The sequence below is a fragment of the Silurus meridionalis genome, chromosome 18, assembly GCF_014805685.1.
Source record: "Silurus meridionalis isolate SWU-2019-XX chromosome 18, ASM1480568v1, whole genome shotgun sequence".
In the NCBI taxonomy this organism is placed as follows: Eukaryota; Metazoa; Chordata; class Actinopteri; order Siluriformes; family Siluridae; genus Silurus; species Silurus meridionalis.
The window spans coordinates 13,692,659-13,708,304 of NC_060901.1; the positions used below are offsets into that span (position 1 = coordinate 13,692,659).

The window sequence follows — 15,646 nt, forward strand, 5'->3', positions numbered from 1 at the left end:
AAAAAAAACAACTAGCATGTTTAAAGTTTTTATTCAGTTTACCGCATAATCCCGGCATATAATAGGCATGGATAGATATTTTGATGAGCACGATTACAAACTGTGATTATATCTTAGCGGCTAACGATAATGAGACCTATCGGCCAAACGGTAATAAGTGTTTTCTGAAGCGATTACATGAGCGTGTTTTATTGAAGTCTAAATTGTTTCTTTCTCAGCCAAAGTGTCAGTTTGCTGACATCTAACGAGATTCAGACGTGGACTTTCAAAGACTACATTCTGTTATTTTAAATAATCAGAAGCAATTTTAAGGGTAATGGTGGCCGGAAATGTATCTACGTACATAGCAAGGAGCAGAGACACACACACACACACACACACACACACACACACACACACACACACACACACGCATACAGACACATACAGAGACACAAGCAGGCTCTGTATTAGATGTCTGTCAGCCTCTGTCAGTGAAGTGACATTTTGACAGGCAGTAAGATGGACAGCTAAACACTAAGGACTTGGTGAGTCCTATTACACCTGTGTTATTAAAATGTCTCGCATTCGGTAAGTGCATGACGCAGCTAATGGCAGCCTGCGTTCACCCAGGGGTCCTTTCAGACACCCACTGGTGGCCATAGAATTGCCTGTTCCAGTCGACCCTGAGTATCCGGTCTCTCTCTCTTACTTCTCACTGTGTCTCTCCGATTTGTTTTAAAGTTTTGTCCTACTTTTGTGTAAGTTTGAAGCGACAGACTTTTGGCTGAGGGTTGTAGCTGTGATGCTGGCCAAAAGAGACTGGGGGGTGTGAGAGACAAAAAGAGATAGCGAGATTGAAAAAGGACAAAGAGAGAGAGAGAGAGAGAGAGAGAGAGAGAGAGAGAGAGAGAGATAGTTGGTGAGAGTGAAAGAAGTGGCAAAACAGATGGGAGGGGGAGAGATGGAAGAAAGTGTAAAAGGAGAAGACTGATCAGTTGGTGACAGACAGGAGAGAGTGACAGAAAGAAGGATGAGAGGAGAAGTAATAGTAGGCAGCTGAATAGAGAGACTGAGAGAGAGAGAGAGAGAGAGAGAGAGAGAGAGCGAGAGAGAGACGAGAATACAGTACCTCCATGGTCTGAGACTGATGCATGGCTTTGATTGCATTCTGTGCCATAGCCCTGGTAGAAAACGTGACAAACGCACATCCTGCAGGAAGGGAACGAAGAAGGGAGGTCGGGTAGGTAGGAGGGAGGGAGGAAGGGAGGGAGGGAGGTGAGGAACGAGGGAACGAGGGAGAAAGAGAGACAAGAGAAAAAAAATAAACAAAAGAAACAAGACAAAAGGGTTGGACAGGTTGTTATACAGTAAAGCCAAAAAACAAAGATTGTACAGAGAAGAAAGGCCGACAGAACTTACTGCAAAAGTGGCTTAGAGTAGAACATTCAACAACATTTAACAATTAACACTCAGCTCTTACCTTCAACACTGAACACACTGAACATCAGAGCAACACAATAAAACACACAATCAGTATGAATATAACTGTGTTCATGGGTTTAGTGAAATGTATTACAGTGCCCAAAGCTGTGTGTAGTACACCGCTCTCTCTCTCACACATACACACTATATTAAATATATGAAAGAAAAAGACTTGTGTTTCTAACTTTTCCAGCTTCTTTATTACTCTTTCAATGTACTTTTATTCCTTTAGGGATTTCTTCAGGAAAACTCCCCTGACAAGCAGTGACAGCCATGACTGATCATCTCTGTCACTTTCTACTATAACTTATCCCCAATCAATATTTGGCAAAGCCGAATTTCTAGAAGTTTCTTTCTGGAAGTTGTGGTATACGCAACACGTTAACATGAGTATTATCAGAATGCTGTGGCATCACTCTTGCCTTGGTCATTTGGTAGATCACAAAATTGGTCATAGCTATATTGTTCAATATTTAAACTTTGTGTTTTGCAAATTTTAGCTGCATGCTAGTCTAGATGTAAATATCAGGCTAGGCTAGTTTCGATCAAGACCGATGCCATTTTTAGTACTAGTTCTGTTCACTGTAGATGTCTGTATGCTAGTCTTGTTCAAGGTAGATATCTGTAAGCTAGTCTTGTTCAAGGTAAATATATGTATTCTAGTCTTATTCAATGTACATATCATCTATTTTCTAGTCTTGTTCAGTAGATATCAGTATGCTAGTCTTGCTCAATGTGGATACCAGTTGGCTAGTCTTGTTCAGTGAAGATATTAGTAATCTAGTCTTGTTCAAGGTAGATATCTGTATGCTAATGTTGTTTAAAATTTATATTATCTCTATGCTTGTCTATATCAGTGTAGATATCTGTTTGCTAGGCTTTAACAGTGTGGATATAATCTCTATGCTAGTCTCGATCAATGCTGATATGCTAGTTTTGTTCAAAGTAGATACCACTATGCTAATGTTGTTCAGTATAGATATAATCTCTATGCTAGTCTTGATCAGTGTCAATATATGTATGCTTGTCCTGTTCAAGATAGATATCTGTATGCTAGTCTTGTTTATTGTAAATATCTATATTCTAGTCTTGTTCCATGTAGATATTTCTATGCTACTTAGCATCTACCGTATGTATTTCAACTCTATTGCTAACCTTGTTTATTTGTAGGTCAAGCTAGTTGATTCCATCCCTACCGCACAAGAATACCTAATGAAACTATAGACCCTGTAAATATATATGGTTTTCGTAAATATTTGTATGGTTTTAGTTGAGTAAATATCTTTAATTCAAGAATTTATTTAAATCTAAATCCAGTTGGCTAGCATAGCCTGTGTGGTAGCTGATAGCTAGTCAGACTAAGCTGGATTGTTCAGCAAGCGGTAGCTACTAGATTTTAGATACCAGGCACCTTACACTTGGGGATACCAAAGTGAAAGAAACTGTTGTACACTATAGAGTGTGTTTTAAAAGACGTATGTACACACACATACACACACGGCTCCAAAATGCTGCGGCTAGACTTTCTCAACAAGCCATTTTGTGTCGCACATTTGCATTTTTATGTGGCTGCTAGAGCGCTCTTTGCCCTAAATGCTCGAACAGGATGAAAGTAATCTCTCTGCTACAATCATGACAAGCGTTCCCACGAGGCTGAGCGGCTGCTGGAGACCTGCCTGTGGTGGCAGCTGGGAAATGGAGTCATTTATGCAGGTGGTGGGAAAAAGAACAGGCCATATGGAGACATGCTGGGGAGATGGCATTGCCTCAAGAGCTCTCTCTGCTCTACTGTACACACACACACACACACACACACACACACACACACACACACACACACACAGACGAGTAAGCTTCTTTCAACCATCTAAGTCTGAAAGAAGAACGGTGAAAGAAATGTCTTTTTGTTTTATGTTCACTAGGAGGCACTAGCTGCATTTACTTTTATGTTGTGCTTGCCTTCCACCTTCCTCTCTGTCTCAGTCTCTATCACTCTTTTCCTCTGTCTTTGTTCCTTCTCTATTTCATATCCTGAGTTCATATAAGGGCGTGGCTTAAGTCTGTAGACCCAAATGTTGCTGTTTATTAGACGATACTGTATTATTAGTCCGATCATTAAACCAGGTTAAGAAACTCTGTTCTAAAATCTGCAGCTGCTTTCTCCAGTGCGAGAACACCAGAAACACAATGTATTTTATCTCAACTGTGCGCTGTACTTCTACTCTGGGACAATGGGACACAAAGGCGAGGGACCGTTTCCAAAGTATTACCCTTGTTTTATTAATGCTTTCTTTTTAAAGCGCTGCATCCGACAGCAGATATAAATATGCGATAGGCCACATGGAGAAGGAGAAGGAAAGAGAGCGAGAGAGCGAGAGAGAAAAGAGGACAGTTTGGAGGAAGTGGGCTAGCTCCCTTGGTAATCTATATTTATTGGTATGTGAAAGCCTACAGTGATTGATAGATCTCTGAGATGGCAGAGATTAAAGAGATAAAGAGGGAAAGAGAGAGATGCGTTAGCCTAGAAGAGAAACAGAGAAAGGGGACAGTGTGCTTAGTGTCAGCCAGATGCTGTTTTAGTTTCAAACTGGAGCTAGATGACTAATGAAGCTAAAAAAGTAACAAAAGACTTGTTTACTCAACGCCTACTCAAACTGTAACCAGTACTTCACTGCTATCACACTGACATACCAAATATGGGTCAGGGCGCCACTGTTATCATTGTCACTATGAACCTCTTTTCTTTTTTTTGTCCACCCAGCAATGATGAGGATCAAGTTATAGAAAAGAAAAGAAAAAAAAAGAATATATATATATTTATATATATTAGGGGTGCCAATCGATTAAAATATTTAAGCGCAATTTATTGCATGATTGTCATGAGTTAACTTGTGATTAATCGTAAATTAGTGTGACATTTTTATCTGTTCTAAATGTTCCTTAAATGAATACTTCTCAAGTTTTAAATACTTTCATCAATGTAGGCATGGACAAATATGGATGCTTTATGCAAATATATGTTTATTATTAGTGAAACATTACTCAACACAGAGCATGAAGACAAAATTTTATTGTAAATGCTTTTAAAGTAACATTTACATAGGGAAACTTTGCAATGCAAAGCGAATTTTCCCATAGGAAATAATGTAAATTTAGATAATCTGCAAACACCTAAGAATATCCATATAAAAATAATTTTTAATGGTATTTTATTTAAAAAATAATTTTCCCTAATGTATCTGAAACACATGACAATGATAAGTACACAATATAAAATAAAACTGAAACAAATTAACCTGCATTTTACTTTGGAAAAGAGTTGTGGCTGGCGTGAGGGAGACGAGAGGGAGAAGGAGGGTTATTGCTTGGAAGGAGAATCTCCTTCCATGAGAACGCACGCGGTCACAATACTATAGTAAACAGTTGTTTCTTGCTGCCTGTACGAGGGATACACGCCGAATGAGGACGAATACAAGGAAAGCTGACCTGAGCTACCAATGTTTTACGCAACAAGAGAGAAAGAATCATCGTCTCAGTTGAGAGGGAGCCGTTCGCCGTTATCGCTCGTAATGACATTTTAATTTTATAAAAAAATGTTGCTCCTCTTGCAAAGCATTTGTAAAGTACATTACTCGCAATCCAAGTTGCCACTGTACGTAAAGCATCAAGACACCAAATGGAACTTTTGCTATGTTTCCACACAGACGGTGTTTATTGGCCAATGTGTGCATCATGGTGGATTTTGGTGCTTGATTTAAGACTTCAGCAAAACAAATGTTTAGTGATTAAAAAATAATTTTTGCTGGAGATTATTTATTAATTTTTTATATCTGAGTAAAGATAGGACACCGTGAATAAATGTTGCATTGAAGGTTTTAATTTCACCTTACATTTTTAATTGTATTATTACATAAACTACATAAAAAAAAAAATGTTGTATATGATTCAGAATATTGACTAGCATGTTTGAGGTAAATGTGTATGATGTTTGAGGTAAATGTTGTGCTAGTCAACATGCATTGACTAGCATGTTTGAGGTAAAGGATATGATTAAGAATATTGACTAGCATTTCTTAGGTAAATGTTATAAATTATGTTTACAAATATTGACTAGCATGTTTGAGGTAAATGTTGTACATGATTTTTTAGGTAAATGTATATGATCTTTAAGGATATTGACTAGCATGTTTGAAGAAAATATTGTTTATGATGTTTAAGGTAAATGTTGTATATTGACTAAACTCTCGGTGGTTCAAAAGCTAAATTTTTAAGCGGGGTGAAGCGGTTCTCTGCGGCATTTACCCCACTGACCTGAGATCAGCCTACTCCCAACATGCTAGCTAAATGAATGTCCATGTACTGTATGTGCATTTATTTTCATGCAAAAAATTACTGCAGGTGATCATTCTTTGGTGAACGTTCTTCCTGTATACATGCATAAGGTAGAGGACGAGTGTCGTGGTGTCCTGTAGGGCCGAAGCAGTTCAGTGAAAGCACATCTCCCCTGCATCAGGGCACTTTCAAATATATCTCGCAGCAAGGGCTCAGAGACTGGAGTTAATCTCATGTGGAATTAAAATATTCATGAGAACCGGAGAGACAGCGAGAGGAAAAAAGGGAGACTGACGAAAAGTGTGTGTGTGTGTGTGTGTGTGTGTGTGTGTGTGTGTGTGAGAGAGAGAGAGAGAGAGAGAGAGAGAGAGAGAGAGAGAGAGAGAGGGAACAGGATGGAGAACGAGGGAGAGAAATGAGTCCTGTAGAGGACAAGATGACAGGAGAGGAGTGCATGAAGGGGTGGAGGAGTGGCTGTGAAATGAGTGTGTAAGAAGAGTGGTAGCTGAGTGAGCAATACGGGACGGCAAAGGTACAACCTGTATCCCCCTAGGCCTCTGAGAACGAGGGAGAAAATTGTAGCAGAAATGGAATGGTCAGATGGATGGATTTAGCTGTGTTATAGAAACTTCGCCCTCCTGGCTCAGAAAAAATTAGTGTACATGCTTCAAGATAAAGAAGATGATCGTGGGAGACAGCAGGAGATGGCTTTTATCCGTTTACCAGGAAACAAGATGGAGATTGTTCAGACTTTTGACTTAATGTTTTAATGATTTATAATCACACTCTTGGTGTCATGCAAATGATGATGAGTTCCCCTTTGAGTCTGGTTCCTCTTAAGGTTTCTAAGCATCTAAGGGAGTTTTTCCTTGCCACAGTCATGCCCGGCTTGCTCATCAGGGATAAATATACATACATTTAAATATAAGTGAACATTTTTTCTATAATTCTTACATTTTGTAAAGCTGCCCTGAGACAATGTCCATTGGAATAAAGAAAAGAGTGATAAGTATGTGTGGAAAGTGAAGGATGAATACTTAATATATCTTTATAACCCATTGATTTTGTGTGTGTGTGTGTGTGTGTGTGTGTGTGTGTGTGTGTGTGTGTGTGTGTGTGTGTGTGTGTGCTACGAAAAGTGCTATAGAAAGAAACTGATTTTGAACTTTTGCCTTGCTGTAATTTATACTTGCTTTCTAATCTCACTATTGACTGCAGGCTACCTCTATATATTTCACACACATTATGATGGCAATACCAACATAGGCCCAATCTTATTCTGCAGGACTTTGTACATGGCTTTCTACGATGATTAACTTCCCACACTTTTTTTTTATTGCACCTGTATCAGAACTTTGTGAATTTGTAATATATGTCTTGTGTATATAAGATACTCTTTTAATTTATACTCTTTTTAAATATTCTTTTTACTGGCAGAAACGATACAATATAGATAAACAGACATGATAATGTCTGTGTCATATGGACACTAGATAGACATTAGAAAACACTGGCGCCATTATAATCAGCCGATGTATTTATGCTGTGAATGTGCGTGATGGGGCCTGACACGGCACAGGAGACAAATTGGCACTATCGGGCATGTAATGGGTCACTTAACTTAGAAAAAAAAGTTCAGACAAAAAAAAAAAAAATCTGCCTAATTACTATAAAAGCATCGGTGCTGCAGTAGTATCAGATGCTATGCTAACACTCCAAACACTGAAACCAGTATCATGTACCCGCAAACAGGAAATACTTATTTCTGACTAACTGGAAAGATTGTTTCTCATAAAGGATGCATCCAATGTCATTTCTAATGTAAAACATCTAATAAATATTATAAATAATAATTCAGGCTATTGATACGTATAGCTAAAGGCCATCATACTTCATAAATCTAAAACGTACAAATGGGGATATTTAAAGTTAAGAAATAACCTTTATTAAAATAAAAGAATGCTGAACATTTTGATTCACAGAATATACTGGGACAATATATCTAAGGTGAGAGGAGCTATCGTTAGGAATGTCTGTTTTTTTTTTTTTTTTAAGGCTGTAATCAAGTTCTGAAGCTCAGTTTTTTTTTTGTTGGACAAAAAAGTCCTTCGGCTACAGCCAGGTTCTTGATTGAAATCTAATGTTGAAGTCAGAATGTTCTCTGGCTACAGTCAAGCCCAGTTATCGGTTTGTTTGCCTGAAAAAGATGTAAAGCTTCCAAAGCCGCTAGCACATCTTCAGTAGAGGTTGCTGGCCCAAGCCTATTGAAAATTGCCTGGAGTCTCCTGTTCATCACTTCCAACTTGAATGATTCCATAACATCTGGTCACATGAAGACCAATTGCAAAGGTTATATATCTCAACTTGAAAACAACCACACTAGATACCTCAGAGATCAACAACCGCTGACTAGTGTCTTATTTCTTTTTAAACTTCCTGGACATTCTGTATTATATATATATATATATATATATATATATATATATATATATATATATATATATATATATATATATATAGCTGGCTTTTCTTTTTTTTACCCCAGACTGACCCCCTAGGTCTGGACCAGTGTGGCTTTAATGTGACTCACCCCAAACCTCCCAAGTGGATGCTCTGACAATCTATAATCCACCCTCATCCTCTTGGCACAGTGAATCACCAGACTCTACTGTTCATCTTCAACAGACTTGTAATTAATGGCGCTACAAAGCCGAAGTTTGCTTATTACCCCGATGGATACTCCTGTCATGTGACCACATCTGTTCCCTGCATTCTCCCCAATGGTGTCCCACAAGGCTCAGTGCTGGGCCACTACAGACATATCCTTCAATTGAACCAGAATGGAGCTGTACAACGTTCTACCACACCGCCAAAATCCTGCAGTCTATTTACTGGCCTCCTACAAAGTCAAACAACAGACCAGCCCCGCCTACCTTATCAAATCCTGCTCAGCACATTCTACATTTCTACTTTTCCACTCGACCCACCATCTGTCATTATACAATGAAGGCATGCAACATGGTTTTCCTGTTATTAAGCGGGGGATTTAAATTTCCTTGTACTTGTTTTTTGCTTTAAGTTCTCTGTAACTAGGTTTTAGCTCGGTGGTATTCTCAGGGCCTGACTTATGACAAGCATCAACTTCTTTTTGAATGACTCCTTCTGTAAGTCATAGTTGCTGAATGCACATTAAATCCCTACTATTTTTTTTATCAGAAATGTGCAAATAGTAAGAGAAAGCTACAACTAAGCAAGTGTCAATTGCATTTTAATATCCGTTATGGAACCCTGTGTGTGTGTGTGTGTGTGTGTGTGTGTGTGTGTGTGTGTGTGTGTGTGTGTGTGTGTGTGTGTTTGGATGTGTGTTTGCATGTGTAGGTTACCTCGGCTAAGTCCGTCTGGCCCTCTCAGGATGCGACACTCCTCGATCTGACCGAAGGAGGAGAACATGACCCGGATATCGTTCTCGTTACACTTCTTTGACACCATGCCGATAAACAACTTCCTGTCCTCCACCGCTGAGAATGAAAAAGAGGAAGGGAAACAGGTGGAAGGACAGAAGAAAAGGAGTGATAAGCATGTGTGGAAGGTGAAGGACAAATACTTTATATATCTTTATCTCCCTCTCATGCTATTCGCTCATTTTAGTTTTCTTTTCTGTGAAGGAAGCATGTGTGTTTATTGTGTGTGTGTGTGTGTGTGTGTGTGTGTGTATAAGACAGACAGGCCTTATTAGAAAAAAAAACAATTACAATGTTAACATATGAACTCCAGCAACCCACCACCAACACACACACACAGACACACAGACACACACACACACACACACACACACACACACACACACACACACACACAAAACCTTACAAACACTCACCGTTTGACTTCTCACTGTCTGCAGGCTTCATCTGAATGGGATGGTGCATCTGTAAGACAGGACACACACTGGTTACACACACAGTATACAACCACAAAACATAATATTACAGAACACACACATTTTATGTTAATGATTTATTTTGCCCAGAGACCTGAGCATTTTTGTATTTGTGGGTCTCCCCTCTTCTTCTTTTCTTTTTATGTTCTTTTACCTGTTTTCCATTTTTTTCCCTTTCTCCATTTTGCTATAATTTATACCTTTCTTCCTCCCTTTATTTTCCCAGCCAAACACAAAGTTCTTGTTCTTTTCACTTCTTACCCCCACTCATTCCTGTTCTCTCGCCTTGTTACTCTTTTGACTTCCTGGACTTTCCTTTTTCATCCTCTTTTCATCCATCTAGCAAAATGATCCTCTCCTTCCTTTCTACTATTCCTTTATCTTTCTGTCTTGTAATTTCCTTTCTTTTCTCCTATCTCTTTTATATATGATACATTCTTTTTCCTATCTAATTCCAATTTTCTTTATAAATGTTCCTCTTTTCCATTCTTTTCTTTATAACTCTTTCTTCTCTCTTTACTACCAATCAATTTCTTCTCCTTTTTCCTCTTCCTCTTCCTACCTCGGTATCTTCGATCAATTCTTTCATCCTCCCCCCTAATGTTTCTTACTCCCTCTTCTCTTTCAACACTCATTTCCTTTTTTACTTCCGCTTCCAATATCGTCTGATGCCTTCCTTTACCTTTCTTTCATCTTCACCCGTTCCTCCTTACCATCGTTCCTTCTTATGTCTCAACTTATCTCATCCATTACAGACACACTAAAGATAATGTTCATCCACTTGTGATCTCCTTCTCTCCTCTCATCTGATACAAAAACATGTTCCTGCTTTCTCCACCTTCATCTCTCTCTCTCTCTCTCTCTCTCTCTCTCTCTCTCTCTCTCTGTAAAGCCTCACAGCCACAGTCTGCCTTTGATCTGCTGTCAGACTTTGACTTTATCCTGTCTCCTGTCTCTCTCTCTCTCTCTCTCTCTCACACACACACACACACACACACACACACATCTCTACATTGACTGGAAGTGTCGCCATCCTTTTCCTTTTCTTCCATCTCTCCCCTCCCATCTGTTTTGCCACTTCTTTTACTCTCACCAACTATCTCTCTCTCTCTCTCTCTCTCTCTCTCTCTCTCTCTCTCTCTCTCGCTGTTTTTATTTTTTCTCCCTCTCTTTAGCTTTTACATACGTTATACACAGTTATACAGTTTTGTATGTGTGTGTGTGTGTGTGTGTGTGTGTGTGTGTGTGTGTGTGGATACATGCTAAGTGGAGTGGATGTAGTTGCATACATAGGTACTTAAACGTTTTCCCCATTATGTAACACACACACACACACACACACACACACACACACCCACACCAATTAAAGTGTTACTTTCTAATCAGTATAGGGCAAATATGCATCACCTCAGGCCATTCTACATTTATATAAATGTGTCATCAGCATTTCCTATGAAAAGCCAACCGCAGCTTTTGATCACATCACAGTGTAGCTTACTTGGAGTGAAAGCGCTATCTGTACTCTTCCACATACATGATAACATGGACGCCTGCGATTGGCTAGTTTCGCTGTGAATGATACAGGAAGACGGTTCCTTTATATTGATTTCCCCCGAATGAACTTATTCGCTTTCGGATATGTACAAACTTTTCTTATATTGGCCTAGATTCTTTTCTAAAACTTGACTGATGCTCTCGGAAGTCACACTCTAAAGAGGGGTACACAATGTTAAAGTACAAATTTAGAACTAAACCATTAATCCATTACGGGGTAGTGGTAACTTAGTGGTTAATGCTCTGGGTTACTGATCGGAAGGTCGGGGTTTCAAGCCACAGTACCGCCAAGATGCCACTCTTGGGCCCTTGAACCCTAACCCTCTGTGCTCCAGGTCCCTTGTATCATAGCTGACCGCAGCTTCCTAACATCGCTGGGATATGCGAATATTGGGATATGCGACGTTCGACAAATAAAAAGCTTCTTTACCTTTATACATCAGCCATTTCCTAGCAATGTCTAGTGCCTCAGGGTTCTAAATGCTTGCTTCCAATTGGTCAAAATGTGTTCCTTATTTTTCCCTAACAGCACGACTCAGACAGCACAGCTTAACAAGTAGATCTAATAAAGTTTATTAAGTAATTGATCTAGTAAAGTTTTTATGTGAGGCGTGCCCAATGTCAGCACTTTGTTCAAGTTTTCCAAGTCTGACAGAAAGACAGAAGGCGTCCTCAGTAGCAACACTTTCTCTCTTATTACATTCAAGTACAACTGGCCAGTGGTGCTGTGTTTGGTAGAAGAAAAAGAGTAGGTCAATTTGTCTAACTGTTTAATACTAATTGACATACTGGGTGTCTAAAGTAATTCTGCTGCTAAAGATGGCTGTTGCATCATCAGAGCTGAAACTCGTAAAGACAGGATGAGACTACATGTAATGTAATGTCCTTTGAGTTATACTCTGTGAAATACACCACATCAACATTTGGTGGAATGCAGTGGTCAGTAGGATTGTAGAGGTCAAATGATTCATCGGTTTTGCCGTTTAATTTGCACTAATAGTTGTGCATACTAACAGTAGCTCATACTGACAGTTTTTCCGGGTTGCGCTATTTAGTACGAGAGCGGCCTCTAAAGGCAAATCACTGCTGCCACGTGCTGCTCATTTAAAGTGTCAGTTTTTATTCATTAAATAATAAACATCAATATATGTATACATATACTTATTTAAGTTTGCACATTTTTACGATTTAGTCCTGTTTTCTATTAAAAAATTTTGTAGTAAAGTTTAGCAATATTTTATATGGAGTGTTATGTTTGTTTTCAATCCAGTATCCATTTAAAAAAACTATTGCTTGATTAATCGGTTATTGGTAAGTACAAACCTGGTTATCAGTTTTGGAATATTCCACTATCGGTCGACTTCTACTAGACTGTATCCCTCGAAATACATATCATCGTAAATAGTCTGTGTTTTCTGTTAATAATAAGCAACCACTGGTAAAAATGGTTGTTTTATGTACCGGATACGGACAATGGCAAACTTCCTACCAATGACACATTCTCAAGAACCCATGAACTGAAAGCGGTTCTTGTTAACAGTAGATGTATAATATTCACTTCATGCCTTGCTTCAGGTAATGAGAATGTTAAACGTGATCTAATCTTCACACGGCGTGTACATAAGTGCATGCAGTCTGGCTCCCATGCCTCCGGATGCCGATTCATAATCCGAGTTGCTTGTTGCGCTGCATCGGACGTGAAGCGGTTCGTTCTCAGCGTTTGCTTTTTTTTTCCAGAAAAAAGCAGTCAGATGAATAAGGGCCAATGAATGGAAGGCGAAGACAAAAAAACGTACGCACACAGAGTGCGCACACGGTTTTCGGCATTGAAGCAAAATCTCTCACGAAATCAGGCCTATTCTTTTTTTTCCTGCTTGTATGAAAAAGCAGGAATGAGTACTGAGAGAGAGGTAATGAATGAGAGAGAAAAAAAAGAGAGATGGCACTAGTAGATGGAGGACACTCTTAAGGACATGCCCTAGATTACCTCTTGTGCGTCCTTAGCTTGGAGTCAAGAACTAGGGTGGACACACCCTCGATCTCTCTCTCTCTCACACACACACACACACACACACACACACGGTCTCTGAGTGTCCAACGATTAGACAGAAAGAGAAAAAAACAAAAAGATTAGCATAATGCTAATGAAGATCTCTTCATTGACTTACACAAACTGGGATACACAATTTGCAAATTGCTCTGGTGTTTTTCGGGGTCATGTTAATAAATTTATGTCTGTTTGATACCATATCATTATTTACAAAAAGTCCTTTTTCAGAATTGTCTAATGTTTGCTAAAATCGTGAAAAAAAAGCACACAAAACAAGCTTAAATTCAAATCAAAGAACACGTCAGATACACCAAATTACTAGGGAAACAACTTCTAGTCATATCAGCAGCTACCAAGCTCGTCTTTCTGTTCGCTTCCTAAGCTGCCCTGTAAACTAATATTTATCTGAAGACTCGAGCAGAAAGCGTGTACGCCACACTGAGCTCAGCTGAGATCAGTGGTATCCGCTGCCTCCTTAGAACCATACAGGCTTAACTGAGCGTGACAGCACATTGCACACATAACAGTTGATTGGCCTCTACATGTTTTACACACTCCATCTAGCACTTTACTTGGTAGTTTGTCCCTCTACCTTAAACATCCCAATATAAATTGAACCCATTAGGGTTGCACAAGCCAGTGCACTCATAGTGCCGGTCCCAAGCCCGGGTAAATGGGAAGGGGTTGCGTTAGGAATGGCATCCAGCGTAAAACATGTGCCAAATTAAATATGCAGATCACAAACCTGAAGGGTTTCGGCAAGAATGAAAGGGAAAGTTTATAGGACCTGCTATGTTGTATGGTTTAGAGACAGTGACATTTTATTTAAAGTCTGGAGACGGATCTGAAGGTGGAAGAGTTGAAGATTTTCATTGGGAGTGACGAAGATGGACTGGACAAGAAATGAGTTTAATAGGGGAATCATGCAGGTATGTACCCCCATTGGTAGAAGAATGCTGAGGATGAAGCCACCAGGCCGAAAGATAATAGAAGGGAGGCCAAGGAGGAGGTTTATGGATGTGGTGAGTGAAGACATGCATGTGGTTGGTTTGAAAGAGGGAGATGTAGAAGACAGAGTGATACGGAGATGGATAATACGCTGTGGTGAGTCCTAATGTAAGCAACCAAAAGATTTTATTTATTAAAGGGAATATTATCCCTTTTTTCAGAAATGATTCTATGTAGCTGGGTTTTTTTGGGGACATTTCCTAATTAGGAACATTAGTGTGATTTGTGATTGAAGTGTGTCTGCAAGAGTGAAAGGGAAAGTTTATAAGACTGTGGTGAGACCTGCGATGTTGTATGGTTTAGAGACAGTGGCATTGAGTAAAAGGAGGTGAAGCTGGAGGTAGCAGAGCTGAAGATGTTGAGGTTTTCGTTGGGAGTGACGAGGATGGACATGATTAGAAATGAGTTTATTAGAGGGACAGCGCATGTAGGACGTTTTGGAGACAAAGTGAGGGAGTTGAGATTGAGATGGTTTGGACATGTGCAGAGGAGGGACATGGGGTATATCGATAGAAGAATGCTGTGGATGGAGCTACCAGTAAGGAGGAAAAGAGGAAGGCCAAGGAGGAGGTTTATGGATGTGGTGAGGGCAGACATGCAGATAGTTGGGTTGAAAGAGGCAGACGTAGAGGGCAGGGGGGTATGGAGACGGATGATCCGCTGTGGTGACCCCTAATGGGAGAAGCCGAACAAAGAAGAAGAAGAAGACTATTTGGCCAGATCTCTTACCATAACCTTTTGGTTATCTATGCAGTTTATGTGTATTTATTGTAATTTTTTTTGCCCTGACTACATATTGCCATCCCATAGCAACTCCTTTGTTATAATGGCTGTGTGCTTAGGGTCGTTGTCCTGTTGGAAGATAAACAGTCATCCCGTTTTGGGGGCTAGAGCACTCTCGAGCAGGTTTTCATCAAAGATGTCTCTGTACATTGCTGCCATCCTGACTAGTCTTCCATTTCCTGTCACTGAAAAACATCCCCACAGCATGATGCTGCCACCACCATGCTTCACTGTAGGAATGGTATTGGCCAGATGATGAAAGGTGCCTTGTTTCCTACAGACATGATGTTTGGCATTCAGGCCATTCTGATCACTCAGTTTGGACAGGCGGCCCCCTCTAGGAAGAGTCCTGGTGGTTTTAAACGTCTTCCATTTACACATGATGGAGGCCACTGTGCTCATTGGGACCTTCAATGCTGCAGACATTTTTCTGTCCCATTCCCCAGATCTGTGCCTCGATACAATCCTGTCTCGGAGGTCTACAGACAATTCCATAGAATTCAATCGTGTCCAATCAA

General features: G+C 39.8%; 1 protein-coding gene across 22 annotated transcripts in view; it reads right to left on the reverse strand.

Moving 5' to 3' along the window:
• celf2 (cugbp, Elav-like family member 2) overlaps positions 1-15,646 on the reverse strand; it is a 171,896-nt gene that overhangs the window by 34,778 nt on the left and 121,472 nt on the right. For all 22 annotated transcript variants that reach the window (XR_006928545.1, XM_046873348.1, XM_046873344.1 and 19 more), the window contains 3 exons: positions 9,674-9,722; positions 9,180-9,314; positions 1,112-1,191 (listed from right to left, as the gene is read on the reverse strand). Coding sequence is in view for 21 of the 22 variants with exons in the window: in XM_046873348.1 (XP_046729304.1) it covers positions 1,112-1,191; positions 9,180-9,314; positions 9,674-9,722 (264 nt within the window). In the remaining variant the exon portion in view is untranslated. The remainder of the gene's footprint in view (positions 1-1,111; positions 1,192-9,179; positions 9,315-9,673; positions 9,723-15,646) is intronic.